The sequence below is a fragment of the Diadema antillarum genome, unplaced genomic scaffold, assembly GCF_040938485.1.
Source record: "Diadema antillarum isolate AM-2024a unplaced genomic scaffold, OU_Dant_1.0 seq00000992_RagTag, whole genome shotgun sequence".
Lineage (NCBI taxonomy): Eukaryota > Metazoa > Echinodermata > Echinoidea > Diadematoida > Diadematidae > Diadema > Diadema antillarum.
This window is the reverse complement of record NW_027271830.1, coordinates 59,812-75,032: the sequence shown is the minus strand read 5'-3', so window position 1 is coordinate 75,032 and position 15,221 is coordinate 59,812. Positions and strand designations below refer to the sequence as shown.

At 38.5% G+C, this 15,221-nt stretch overlaps 1 protein-coding gene across 1 annotated transcript in view; it reads left to right on the top strand.

Moving 5' to 3' along the window:
* LOC139742258 (diacylglycerol lipase-beta-like) overlaps nt 1–14,787 on the top strand; it is a 35,063-nt gene extending 20,276 nt beyond the window's left edge. Inside the window, exons 7-15 of the mRNA XM_071652836.1 lie at nt 503–632; nt 1,852–1,935; nt 2,229–2,381; nt 3,474–3,601; nt 7,344–7,412; nt 9,785–9,857; nt 10,680–10,884; nt 11,857–12,016; nt 12,420–14,787. Coding sequence (XP_071508937.1) covers nt 503–632; nt 1,852–1,935; nt 2,229–2,381; nt 3,474–3,601; nt 7,344–7,412; nt 9,785–9,857; nt 10,680–10,884; nt 11,857–12,016; nt 12,420–12,615 — 1,198 coding nt within the window. The 3' untranslated portion in view covers nt 12,616–14,787. The remainder of the gene's footprint in view (nt 1–502; nt 633–1,851; nt 1,936–2,228; nt 2,382–3,473; nt 3,602–7,343; nt 7,413–9,784; nt 9,858–10,679; nt 10,885–11,856; nt 12,017–12,419) is intronic.
* Nucleotides 14,788–15,221: the final 434 nt, after the last annotated feature.

The following is a 15,221-nucleotide window of genomic DNA, read 5'->3' as shown; positions in this document are numbered from 1 at the left end:
TTCACAGAGATATTTTTTTTTTCTCTGAATGCCCATATGAAACAGATTTTTGTCAGACTTTTATGAACTATTTACTCCCTATATCTTTTAGGATGGCTGTAAAGATAATATATTCTTGCTACGTCTTGGTAGTAGTCACAAGAATTTTTATTTTTCCTTTGATTTGTAGAAGATGTAAAGTTTGAGAACTATCCTATCTGAAAAAGACAAGGCGCACAACTATGTGACATCACAGACACATGACATGAATGGCCAATTTGTGTTTTTTTGTTTTTGTTTTTGTTTTTTTAACCCGATATGGTTTGCCATATTTATATCAAGATCACTTCCCTGGTTTGGGAAATGTTAGCTGGCAGGGTGCAAAATACATTTGCATTCTCTGTACATTGTAGAATCTAGTAATGAATAGCAAATATTGCTGATATAATCTACTCAGCATTTAAATGAGTGATATCTGCCAATGAAGATGTGAAGGAAGTCTCACCTTTTCCTGGTGCACTAGGTGTGGGGAGTGCATGAAGGGTTCTGACCGCATCGTGGGCGACAACTGTTGCCAGTGCAACACAACGGCCATCAGAGCCATGGAGGGATTGGAGGAGGATGACCTGCTTCATGTCAGCTTCCATAATCAAGTGAGTTTGGTGAGATGGAGGAGGAGAAACAGATGACAAAAGGAAAAATATGAGAGAGAGAGAGAGAGGGGGGGGGGAGATATGAGAGAGACTGCCATAAGTGAGTGGACTGAAGCGGAACAATAGAATGGTGACTACAAATCTGAAAATGCAGAGAAACTGATCTGTTGCTCATGAAAAGCAGTCGCAATGGAAATTTAGAGTGTGAGCGTGATTAGTGAGAGTGGGTTGGTGAGGAAAAGAGGGAGGTGCTTGTGTATCTGCAGTTTTGCATCTCATACTAAACATTAATCTCATACAGTTGCAGATATAGTCAGTTATCAGAATAGGGCCATGCAACCTTGTTTTATGGGAAATTATATTTTGACTTAATATACAAATGATGCACAGGATAGAGTGCGTTAACGCCACGAAATAATCCTGTGCATCATTTGTTTTATAAAATGGGTCGAAAACTAACAGCATTTTTCATGTACCTTTGTGGGTCAATACCAGTCAGCTACATGTAGCGCTTGCAAGATGTCCGAAGATGTTCGTCCCAAACATTTACGCACGTCGCACTCGGAAATCCCGCACAAAGTACTGTACGTATAAGAGTATACGTACGCCACACATGTTATGCACACAAGAAAGGCCGGCCGGCAGCCCAAACTAGAAGTTGTTTACAGGATTGACAGCGCGTATAGTAGCGTGCGACGCACTTGTAACAACTGATTGAGTGCGCACTGCTAGTGTAAACATTGTGACGTCAGGCCGTGTATGTTAGTGAGAAATTAATACACGCACACGTGACTCATTTCAGCGCTTCCAATTGGCTACATTCTTGAACCCATGTTATAATGTATTTTAATCCATTGTATGGCTGAAATGAATGATTCTGTTTGGTTAAGAATTGAAAAGTGTCTAATTTGATTTTACACCTTCCCTTCAGTACACCCAAACTGAGATCATTCAAGAGAATGGGGAAGGGGAGTTGGGGATGGAGGGATATATCCACACCATTGTTTATTTCATTATTTATTCATCTATGTTGTTATTCATTAATCTATGTTGTTATTCATTACTATTTTCTAGTGCATTTATAAGATCCACATGAGGTTCCTGTGTTATCATTTTTGTTCTCTTTCAATAACAAGTGTGTGTGAGAGAGTGTATGCATACTTAAAGTAAAGTTTAGACATTAAGGTCATTGTGTATGTCTTTTTTCTTTCTTGTTCAGATATTTCAGAGTCCCTTCTATGTGGCACTGGATCACTCCTACAAGTCAGTGGTGATATCAATCAGAGGGACATTGTCTTTCAAGGTTAGCAGCTTGCTGCCCCTACTTTGCAATTTCTCATGTATTTGGTTTGAGCCAAGTATTTTTATCTATGTTACCTGCTATGATCGCATATAGATAGTAGTCCTCATCAACAAATTGATTAAGTGAAGATGAGAATTCTAATCAGTTTTGTTAATGGTTATAAACCAGGAATTCGTGGATAATTTCAATGTCATTGATTAATAATGTCACTTTTTTTTTTCCATAATGGTTTCTGGTAGTGTTTCATATGTAAAAGACTATGGTGTTATAATCTTTCTGGTGTTCCTACTCAGGATATGCTGACTGATGTGTCAGCTGATGCTGAAATGCTGGATGTGGTAGGATATGAAATCTACGCTCATCGTGGGATTGTCAACAACTCAAAGTACATTCTGAATAAACTGAAGGAGCTGAATATACTGGAAGAGGCATTCGAGAGACATCCGGCAAGTCGATCATTAATTTTGAGAAAGTGTTTGCACTTGAAAAGGTTATTTTGCTGATATTGATTTAACGTGACCTAATTTCTGTGTGCATTTTGACTTATTGTTACCTCAAGCTTTTAAATGGCTCAACGTTGTTGGGCTAGTCAACCACTAATGCCGGAAAATATCTGAAAACTGATGATATAGGCAACTTGAATATCCATACAATCAATTGAAACTGGGGTAAACTTATTTACTGAAGTGGAGAGTACTTAATTGAAATCTCCATCACCAATTGTGAATCAACATAAAATCAGAGGCAGCTTTATGAACGAACTGGAGAAATGTCAAAATATCAATGCACTTTGTCTCATTTGCATACATGCACTTACAAGTGTCATGATATCCTCACACACAAACTGATTTCAAATTTACTGCCTGTTTTATATAAGCAAGAGAAACATAGATCTATGCAAACATAGACGTCATTGTGATATGTTACGCTACAACATGTTATGTCACAAATAGAATACCTCAAGGGCATTAACTGTTAACCTCAAAATAAACATGTACTGCCAGGAAGAACTGAAGAAAATTCTATTGTAGAACTTTGACCAGCAGCAGCCAGGAAGGCAAAGACCCTACGATTGTCTGACAAGGTTTCTGTGATATTTTCCTCACAAACCAGACCCTCCCTGCATCTGAAAAATTTCTCCCTCCAAAAAAACAACAAAAACAAACAAACAAACAAACAAACAAACAAACTCCAGTAGGAAAGATAAAAAAAAGAGAGCTTGAAAACATAAAATAGACGCACATTAATACTGTGCTTATATCCGTACAAATCATTATGCCTCATGAAACGCACATATGTGATAATGCACGAAAACTCTTTACCGTCTGTGAATGTTACTAGCTGTCAATAACTGTCAAATGTTCAAGTTGATCGTGTTCAGATTTTAATTCTTCCCAGTTGCATCAACATAGCTACATAGCTTTATGAATGCATATGTTTGCATCTGCAGATCGTTTATTCTGAATGTTTGGATAAAAGTAGTGCAAATCAGTCTGGATATTCCTAACTTCATTCTTGATCTTTGCCTTTCTTCCTAGGACTATAAACTTGTGGTGTCAGGTCACAGTCTGGGAGCTGGAGTGGCAGCCATTTTGTCCATCCTCCTCCGAGAGCAGTATCCTGACATCAAGACTTATGCCTTTGCACCACCAGGGGGCCTTATCAAGTATGTCTCCTTCCTTTCAATTTTAATGTATTGCAGGAAACCATCGTTTTTTATATTTCTCATGGCACCAGTCAATTGTCATTTGCACTGTTTTATTTTTTTGAGCTGTTATTCAGTCCTGATATTTACTCTAATTTTGTTTTATCGGATTGTATTTGTATTTATCAAGCAAATACTTTCATCTGCTAAAGCACTAAGAAAGCAGTATATAAATGTCACCCGTCACTTTCACTGTTGATATTCTTATCATTGCTGTTATCAATACTTAAGGTAATAGTTGTAGTTGTAAATTGTAGTAGCAGTAGTTAATGTAGTGGTAGAAATAGACCAAATTGTAATCATTATCATAACAGTGCTATGCAAAGTGCAGTGTTACTATTGAGATGTCAAGAGGTTTGAATTTGATTTTAAAAAAAAGGTCTTCTCAATTGAATTTCCCTGTTATATCAAATATTGGTCTATTCCACTCTGGAAGAAAGCATATGGATTCCCTATTATCAATACTTGCTTTAAAGGTCATCGCTGCAAATCAAACTGTTGTTGCCAAAATATGAAACTAGAAAAGCACTCTGAGATCGCAGACCTCTGCCAAGCAGCTACTTTCCACCGATGATCTTGCTCTTCCAGAGAGATCAGTGATTTCTAACCATACGTATGCATGCTGAAAAATCGCCCGATTTCCCAATATAGAAATATAGAAGCTTTTGTTATGTCACAAACCCTCAACTGCGCCCTAGCAGAAACTAGAACACGCACATTAGTACGCGCATAAAAACCTCAAAATGCGCAGCTTGAACTCCCAAGTTCATTGACCTTACTTGCCAAAATATCAAAAATCCTTCATAAAATCCATAAAAATTTCCGGATCACTACCAAAATTTTGATCATCTGTTTCTTGTGTCATTCTCAACCTTCCCTGCAAGTTTCATCTAAATCCGTGCACAACTTTTTGAGTTATTTTTCACACGGACAAACTAACTAACTAACAAACTAGAAAAGCACTCTCAGAGCGCAGACCTCCGCCAAGCATGCAGCTCATTTCCACCACTGATCTTGTTCTTCCATAGAGATATCAACGATTTGCACCCATACGTATTTATGGCATTGTGTCCTGAAAGTCGCCTGATTTCCCATTATAGAAACCTTTTAATACGTCATAAACCCTCAGCTGCGCGGCGCGCCTTACCTTGGCAGAAACTAGAGCACGCGCTTTAGTGCGCGCATGCAAACCTCAAATACGTGCATCCTGAACTCCCAAGTTCATTGACCCTTCCTGCCAAAATATAAAAAATCCTTCATAAATTCCCCCCAAATTCTCGGATCACTACCAAAATTTAATCATCTGTTACTTGTATCATTCTAAACCTTTCCTGCAAATTTAATTCAAATCCGTTAACTACTTTTTGAGTTATTTTGCACACGGACAAACCAACAAACCAACGGTAATGAAAACATAACCTCCTCTTGGCGGAGGTAATAAAAGTTGTGTTTGATATTTTCTAATTGTCTTTGGAGTAGGAGAAGCAGCTGTAGTACAACCTATCAATAATTTTGAGACAAATAAGCAGAGTGATTATCATATTTATTGTCCCTGTCGAACGAGTTCGAGCAGGGGACTATGAAACGGGCTCCGTACGTGTGTGTGTCCGTGTGTCCGTCCGTCTGTGCTAACGAGAGAATGCTTGTGTGGCTAGGAGAACAATAGTGCACAATAGATGGCCTTTATTCCGTCAGGCTTGTGTGGCTAAAAAAAAAAAAAAAAGGAAAAGTAGAAATTACGCGGTGCGTAATATATGTCCCCGCCGGAAGTAGCATTTAGTAGCAAAATGTACAATATAGGTAAAAAGATCAAGGTCAAAGGTCAAAGAAGTCAAAGGTCAAAATTCTATGTAGAAGTTTTGAAGCCCTCACCTAGTGCCATCACATAAAGCAAATGGAATCGAAATCGGGTTAGAAATGGTGAAGGAGTAGCATTTTGTAGCCAATGTATAATATAGGTAAAAAAATCAAGGTCAAAGGTCAAAGAAGTCAAAGGTCACAATTCTGTGTAGAAGTTTTGAAGCCCTCACCTAGTGCCATCACATAAAGCAAACAGAATCGAAATCGGGTTAGAAATGGCGAAGGAGTAGCATTTGGTAGCAAAATGTACAATACAGGTCAAAAATCAAGGTCAAAGGTCAAAGAAGTCAAAGGTCAAAATTCTGTGTACAAGTTTTGAAGCCCTCACCTAGTGCCATCACTTAAAGCAAACGGAATTGAAATCGGGTTACAAATGGCGAAGGAGTAGCATTTTGTAGCAAAATGTACAATATAGGTAAAAAATCAAGGTCAGAGGTCAAAGAAGTCAAAGGTCAAAATTCTGTGTACAAGTTTTGAAGCCCTCACCTAGTGCCATCACATAAAGCAAACGGAATCAAAATCGGGTTAGAAATGGCGAAGGAGTAGCATTTTGTAGGCAATGTATAATATAGGTCAAAAATCAAGGTCAAAGGTCAAAGAAGTCAAAGGTCAAAATTCTGTGTAGAAGTTTTGAAGCCCTCACCTAGTGCCATCATATAAAGCAAACGGAATCAAAATCGGATTAGAAATGGCGAAGGAGTAGCATTTTGAAGCAAAATGTACAATATAGGTCAAGGTCAAAGGTCACAACTGAAATTCTGTATAGAAGTTTCAAAGCTCCCATGTAGTGCTATCATATAAAGCAAACAGAATCAAAATCGGGTAAGAAATGGCGAAGGAGTAGCATTTTGAACATTTTGATCACACACGGACGCACAGACGGACGGACGGACGGACAGACGGACAGACGGACACACACACGTACGGAGCCCGTTTCATAGTCCCCTGCTCGAACTCGTTCGGCGGGGACAACAAAAGGGAGAACAAAGGGGTAGACACACAATTATATCACCGTGAGGTCGTCCGTCTGTCCGTCCGTCCGTCCGTCTGTCTGTGCGTCCGTGTGTGATCAAAATGTTCAATTTGGTACTTCTCTGTCATTTATGAGCCAATTTTGATTCTGTTTGCTTTATATGATAGCACTACATGGGAGCTTTGAAACTTCTACACAGAATTTCAGTTGTGACCTTTGACCTTGACCTTTGACCTATATTGTACATATTGCTTCAAAATGCTACTCCTTCGCCATTTCTAACCCGATTTCGATTCCGTTTGCTTTATGTGATGGCACTAGGTGAGGGCTTCAAAACTTCTACACAGAATTTTGACCTTTGACTTCTTTGACCTTTGACCTTGATTTTTGACCTGTATTGTACATTTTGCTACAAAATGCTACTCCTTCTCCATTTCTAACCCCATTTCGATTCCGTTTGCTTTATGTGATGGCACTAGGTGAGGGCTTCAAAACTTGTACACAGAATTTTGACCTTTGACCTTGAGTTTTTACCTATATTGTACATTTTGCTACTAAATGCTACTTCCGGCGGGGACATATATTACGCACTGCGTAATTTCTACTTTTCCTTGTTACTTGATATTTGATGTATTTGATGTAGTTTTTCTGATTATTGGTTAATGCAAATAATGTATGTATTACATTGTTTTAGCAGTAGTATGATACTGTGCAGAAAAGATGTATTCTATGATTTTCCCAAAAATGCACCACAAGTGGATTCATGATATGCATTATTCATTACACACTATGCAGGATAGGATAACTTTATGACTATTGATTAACTTGCGAAGAGTCAGAACAAATTCTTATCTGCTCTCTTTCCTGCAGTGCTGAAGGAGTCTTCTATACTCAAGACTTTGTGACATCTGTGGTTCTTGCAGAAGACATAGTTCCCAGGTGAGCACAGTTATGGTAGATAGTGATTTAGGCACTGCAAACTGAGAAGAGATTCATAGTGATTGTAATATAATCCACTATATCAATAGGAAATATACATTGTGTTGACAGATTCCAGTAGAGAAAGGTAGTATTTCACATCAAAATAACATCAAAATTCACAAACACTAGAGTTTTAAAAGTTTTTCTTCTTTGTGTTTCATTCATTCATTCATTCATTCATTTTATTTTGTCACGGTACCGGACTCAGCCGGAGGCTGTTTTTCGGTCAGTCCGTCAATTAAAGATACACGATACGCAATGAATTGTACAATACAAAAGTTACATAACTGAAAATGAGTAGAAAAACAAATCAAAACAAAACAAAACAGTACAAAACAGCATAACAAACGTACAAAACTTAAGACATAGAAATATGTACAGAATAGAATTATCAGAAATTATAAAAAATTTAAGATAATTGTCATAGTAAAGTATACAAATGAAATCAGCTAATTGCAGACTGATCTCCCCCGCCCACTTATTTTACTAATCTCCGGTGTTTAGTAAACTCAAATGTTTGACGTTATAAAATTATTCACCTTTCTCCTGAAATCATTCCAACCAAGCCCTTTTGAAGCAAGACTTAAAATGTGTCTGTATTGTTCTATTGAAATTTTCAGTGCCTTCTGTAAAACCCATGGTCTGATTTTAACAAATTTGGCAAAAACCATTTATAGGGCAAAGGAATACAAAATTGTTCAAATGATTTGGATTTTTGAAACTTTGATAAAATTTTCATCTTTTGGAGAAGCCCTCTTGTTTGATGTTTAGAAAGGATCACCCTTATAGGCATCAGGATACACAAGCTTACACTTTGTACTTTACCCAGTAGTTTTGCAGGATTAGTGATGTGTCTCACATTTTGGCCCAGAAGCACTGCCCCAAAGCATTGCCAAAACAGATTCTTAATGATATTAACCCTTTTTTCATCTTCTTCAAGATATTATCTCAGTAGATACAATAGGGATCGTTCTTAGAGGTGTGGAATGCAGAGATATTCAAAAGTTATGTGTGATTCCCATTGGGGCCTTGGAGTAGGGCCACAGGGGGCTAGAATGCTGAAAAGCTTGAATCATTGTGTGTATTCAGTTGAACAGATAGATAGTATGATGTGAAGATACTGTCATGGGTAAAGAAGGATATATTATGATTTCTATGGAGGAGGAATTTGCAATTCAGTCAGTGAATCGCCATTTACATGTGTAGGAGCACCACAGCCAGTTGTATCGAGATTGAATATGAACTGCAAGTAAGTCTTAATCCCCTTGAACTCTTTTTGTCCCCGCCGAACGAGTTTGAGCAGGGGACTATGAAACGGGCTCCGTACGTGTGTGTGTCCGTGTGTCCGTCTGTCTGTCCGTCTGTCCGTCCGTCCGTCTGTGCGTCCATGTGTGATCAAAATGTTCAATTTGCTACTTCTCTGTCATTTATGAGCCAATTTTGATTCTGTTTGCTTTATATGATAGCACTACATGGGAGCTTTGAAACTTCTACACAGAATTTCAGTTGTGACCTTTGACCTTGACCTTTGACCTATATTGTACATTTTGCTTCAAAATGCTACTCCTTCGCCATTCTTAACCCGATTTCGATTCCGTTTGCTTTATGTGATGGCACTAGGTGAGGGCTTCAAAACTTCTACACAGAATTTTGACCTGTGACTTCTTTGACCTTTGACCTTGATTTTTTTACCTATATTGTACATTTTGCTACAAAATGCTACTCCTTTGCCATTTCTAACCCGATTTCGATTCCGTTTGCTTTATGTGATGGCACTAGGTGAGGGCTTCAAAACTTCTACACAGAATTTTGACCTTTGACTTCTTTGACCTTTGACCTTGATTTTTGACCTGTATTGTACATTTTGCTTCAAAATGCTACTCCTTCGCCATTTCTAACCCGATTTTACTTCCGTTTGCTTTATGTGATGGCACTAGGTGAGGGCTTCAAAACTTCTACACAGAATTTTGACCTTTGACTTCTTTGACCTCTGACCTTGATTTTTGACCTATATTGTACATTGGCTACAAAATGCTACTCCTTCGCCATTTCTAACCCGATTTTGATTCTGTTTGCTTTATGTGATGGCACTAGGTGAGGGCTTCAAAACTTCTACACAGAATTTTGACCTTTGACTTCTTTTACCTTTGACCTTGATTTTTTACCTATATTGCACATTTTGCTACTAAATGCTACTTCCGGCGGGGACATATGTTACGCACCGCGTAATTTCTACTTTTCCTTGTTTATGTTTTCTTTCTTTCTTTCTTTCTTTTTTTGCCAATCAAGAAAGTATTAATGATATACTTCTTTTCCTCCCATTTTGCCAGGATGAGCGTGTGCACTATTCAGCAGCTCAGGGACCAAATCATTTCTGTTGTGCGCAACAGCCAAGTGCCTAAGGTATGAAAAGCCACACTCTTGATTATTTTTTTTTTTTTTTCAGCTTGAAAAATAATGAAGAAGAGAGAAAAAAGTAGGATGATTCATATGAAAGGCATGCAAGAAGTATCTGATATAATTATATACTCCTCCAATCATGACTTATCATTTTTCCCCATCCCCCCCCCCCCCCCCCCCACGCGCACATGCACACACATGAGTGTCACCATGCATACAGTATGTCACTGGTATGCTTTAATATCACAAAATTACTGTGTAGTTGTGTTCACAAAGTGTGCCATTGATGAAGTTGATTCATGCATGACCAGAGAGCTTCCATTCCTGGAGAGACTCAGTGCTGTCCATTTGTCAAAACAGACCCACTATCACTTGTCATATCAATCTAGTTTTAGAAATCCTGTGTAGAATAAAGAACTCCGGAGGGAGCATTATTTGAATATTAATGCCTCGTTTGAAAACAGAAGTTGTCTTGTGTGATTTAATACTTATTTTTGTCAAACTAGCATGCTATACTATGTTTTGAAATGGTTGATTTTTCCATGTCATCACAGCAAATGAAAATTCAGAAGTGCATGAATAGATACACAATAATGTATGGCATGGTTTTATTCTATACTTGTGTAATTTTTAGAGATGATGCACATATTGCATTCATCTGCCCTTTGTCGCTTCAAAAGCATATGGGCTTGGACATCACCAGAATGCATAGCATCTAGTACATTGCATGGGAATATCAGCCTAGTTAACTTGTAATGCAACCAAGTCAGTCTCAACCTCTAATCTTGATCTTTCTTTTCATGCACATTCATTCATTCATTCCAGTACCAAATTTTGCTGCGTGGGTTATGGTACAGCTGCCGTGGCCTTCCCGACAAACTCCCCAGAGAGAGTGAAGAGTGTGATGGGGGTATGGAGGAGGGCTTATGCTGCAACCCTCGAGAGCCACTCCTCTCCCCAGGGAGGGGTGGTAGTCTCCTGGATAGCCCAAGGGAAGAGGAACCGTCTTCTCACAATACCAGGGAGGAAGGTTGGTGTCATTGACTGCTAACTAATAGGAGATAATTCTCCCTATCGTGTACACCTGTAAAATACTCAAACAGCGACAGTTCTATTTAATTTCCATAACAATGTGTTGACAACGCTGTGTCACTCTACAGCTGGAGCTCTATTTGATCGCATGGGAAAACATGGAGCACTATCTCTGTGTCCAAATGGATATGTGATCAGGAACATATTGTTATGTGTTGGGAAATCAAGTTGTATGTTCTGAAAATGCATTTCTGTTGCATGAAGTGACAATGTTTTAGTCATGATTGCTGTATGAGTCAGTCCATTGGCTTTAATTTCATCCATGGTGATCAAGTCTGGGAATCAAACTACCAAAATCCACCAGAGTGGAGGTTTCAAAATATTTACAGTACTCTCAACCCCTGTCAAAGGAATGTACCTGTAAAAAATTGTGACTTACTTCCTAAACCAGCTATTGATTCTCAGTTACCACCCCCACCCATTTACTTGTTCAAACTTCAGTTTGACACATATGAGATATCTTGTTCATATGACCTTCACCTAAGGTTAAGTTTGGCTTCTGCCTCACCTAAAGGTTTATAGCTCACTGGGGCAAGTACCGTTATTATTCTTTGTATTCTCTGTGGCCGTGCAATGGCAATAGTGGTCTGTACTGGAAGATACAGCAAAGGTATGATTTATGGGTTGGTGTCGTCGCAACAAAGTGTTGACATTTAGTAATGTACCAACTTAAAGGTAAATAGTAGCATAACACTGCATGAAATTCAGATTGAAGTATATAATGCCCAAATATAAAACTGTGAGTAAAGCAGGTATATATACATTCCTCAGTTTCCTACTTGGTTCAGTCTCCTATGTGTTCTGTAACAGTTTGACTCAAGTGACTCAGTGTTACTAAAGTACATTATTAAACAGTCATGACAGGCACTCAAGGAACCTTCAATATATTGTCTCTTGCTTGCTGTGACAGGAGATGATGGAACCAGGGAAGGACAGAGTGCCACACTGGACGTCAGCCCAGTGGCAGACCAGCCTAGTGGTTCAAGAGGGGGGCGTTGTCGCAAAGAGTTCATGGACCTATTTCCTCCTGGTCAGATGATATGGCTCACAAGGAAGGAAATGCATTCTGGGTAAGAGGAGTTTCTAACTGTAGAGGGCAATATTATGTCATGGCATTGCAACACCACTGAATAACTTGGATGACAGTGTTATGGCTTAGTCACTGTAAAACATTTAGCTTCGTGCCCACAGCCATCCTTTTGAAGAGCAGAATCAATGTCTTCATGGATTTTGATCACCCTTTGATGTCATAGTGGTGTCGCTTTGATACATCTGACTTTAGTTTTGTTTGGATTGCCAGTGGTTGCACACTTTCTTCACATAAACACTTAATTGAGTGACTGTTCTAGGATAGATTTAGGGTTTTATTGATCTTGAATGACAGATGGTCAGTTATGTTATGAGATATGAAGAGAATCATAGAAAATATTACTCTTGTTATATTGTAATATTCGACCTTTGACCCTTTTGCAGTGGATGCTGTGGGAGCAGAGAGGAATATCGCGCCCAGTGGGTGACCCACAGACAGTTTGACAACATTGGGGTCAGGCCAGGTATGGTTAAAGACCATCTTCCTCTGGATATTGATGCTGCCCTCGCTTGGCTGGTGGAAAGGATCCAGTCTGGATATATTGTCCATCCCAACCCTACCTCAGATGATGAGATGTGATTTTGGGGTCATCCTTACAAAGCTCTGCAACTTAACAAGAGACCAATGTCACTTTTGGAGGACAGTTGAGTATCTATGAGAGTGACTGACAGGGAGAATTTGATGAAGTAAATGTCTGCTATGCTATGACAAACGGTGGTGTGAAAGTTCACATCTCAGTGTTGTTAACTTATATGTGAGAGCTCCTGTTGTGATTGTGTGCATTATATTGAGAATACATCATGATGGTTGTGACAGAGCCAGCAATCTTGTGCAGTGAGAAAAAGAGATGTTACATGGATTAATATGCACAGTTTAATACATCTCTTAGAATTTTCTAGTGGTAAAATATGCCTTGCCTTTTGACACAGAAAATATGTCCAAACAGAATGGTAAGTGAAATACTGGAAGTGATTATTGATATTTTGGCCTGTGAGAGAAATTTGCAGCTGAGAGACATTGTGATAATTTTATGAAATTTTTCAGCCTTTATATCATGTGTGAAAAGAAATGTTATGATTTTACTGAAATTTTGACATGAAGGCTATTCTTTTTTTGCTAGATTTTGTAATGATTGTTTGTATAAGATGTTTATGTTTGAGTGCTGATATTGTAATGGAGCTGAATGAGAGGGCTTAAAATTTTGTAACTTGTTTGTAATCATGTTTCTTGAAACATGTTTGAAAACTTGTTTAAAGATATTGAGGTTTAGATTAACATGACAACTGCCACGCTCCTGCAAAGCCGGGGTCAGATCTTGCATTTAAAAGTCATGACCATGTGCTGAGTACAAAATGCGTGTGCTTCGATAATCCTTGGCTGGCATGACCGCCGATCACAAGCAAATAAAGAATGAACGGAGGTCAGGGAATTACATGCATATACACAGTAGTTACAATACACATACATGTACTTATATTGTCAGTGCGCATGGAGCTATGAATGATGAAGCGAGCGCAAATAGCAACCATCTCGTGAACTGCTAATGCCCAAAACTAAAGCTGTACTAGTGTACAAGCTGCACTGGTACACATAAACGAAAACTGGCGTAAAACGTGCTGAACAAACCAATTGCATTGTATTTCTATCTGATTGGGCCTGCTCTTTTTCTTTCAACTGACCCCGCTAATGCTATTTTTAACCGGTCATTTCGGACCAGTAACTTGGGCAATTCCTGAAAAAATACCTCTGACAGTGACTTTGACCGGTCTGGGACCGTCAGACCGGCAAAGTGTGCAGCCTTACAAAAAGGGTGAAATTCTAACATTTTAACAAATTTGACCTTTGACTCATGGCCTGAAATTCTCCCTAGATAATCTTTATTGGGCACTACATGTATACACTAAGTTTAAAGAAAATACCTTCAGGCATTGCATAGATATGGGGAAAACAGTGAACTTTTGAGCATTTGACTTAAACATGTGCACCTAAAAGGTTGACAGGCACAGCTTCGCCCACTCATACACATGCAAAGTTTCATTAGAATACCTCAGACAGTTTAGTTACCCTGTCCACGAAATTGATAACGGACAAAGGACATATGGATGGACTAAGGGACGGACAACCCAAGAACATAATGCCTTCGACAACACTTCATGGTGGATGCATTAAAAAATGAATAAATGTCTTCACATAATCATGCCAACTATGGCAACATTGGGCAAAGCCTAAGAGAGTGTTCTGAATACACTGTGTGGGTCTGGAGACATGTTGGCATTTTTCTTTGCACGTCACATTTTTAATAGCAGCCCAAAGAATAGGGGAGGGGGGTTTAAACTCTTAACCTAAAATATTCATTAACATGAAAATTACAGGTACTGTAAAACATGACATATTTGCGGCATTAATTTTTCGCGAATTGGAGCCAACGGCCTTTTTTGCGGCATGAAATTTTCGTGGACGGCCACTGGAATGCCACTGGCATTCAATGCATATACTCTAGAAAAGAACTTTCGTGTGAATTTCAATTTCGCGAATCTTTGTGCTTGCGAAATTCGCGAAATTAAAATGCACATGAACATTTTTTGTTTTACAGTAATTAATATTTAAGCAATGAGCTATCATGGACACAAAGCACATTAACTGCACGTAGTATACATGTCTATGTTTTCTGTATTTCTGCAGTCACATAAGGAACCAACCCATAAAGGTAAGCTTTGTGGTTACCAGATAGTCAGATAGAAAGTTCACAAACTAGGCAGTGAGTAAAATGTATGCAAATTTGTATGCAAATCAGGATACAAAAGACGTACATTTTTAAAGCTTCTAAAATTCTGTTAGGTTTTACTGTGGCCTATGCAAAACAATTGGATTAGTGGCACAGCGCAGCACAATTTGCTCCGACTGCTTGTCTGTGGAGATATTGTAAACTCACTTAGGTCTAAAAAATGAAAATGAAATGAAAATTTGTCAATAAGATGAAGGATTATTTATATATTTTTAGACAATCCTGCTATAACGTGGCATCAGCAATGAATTTCACAATTCTGTAATGGAATTCTTTTAAGTCCCCAACTAAGATTGAATCAAAAGCAGAAGCATTATATTCAGTAATAAAACAGGGAAAAAATGCAAAGCCATCCAATGATGGTTTATGAGAGATCTACCTCGTCTTTGTCAGTCCACAT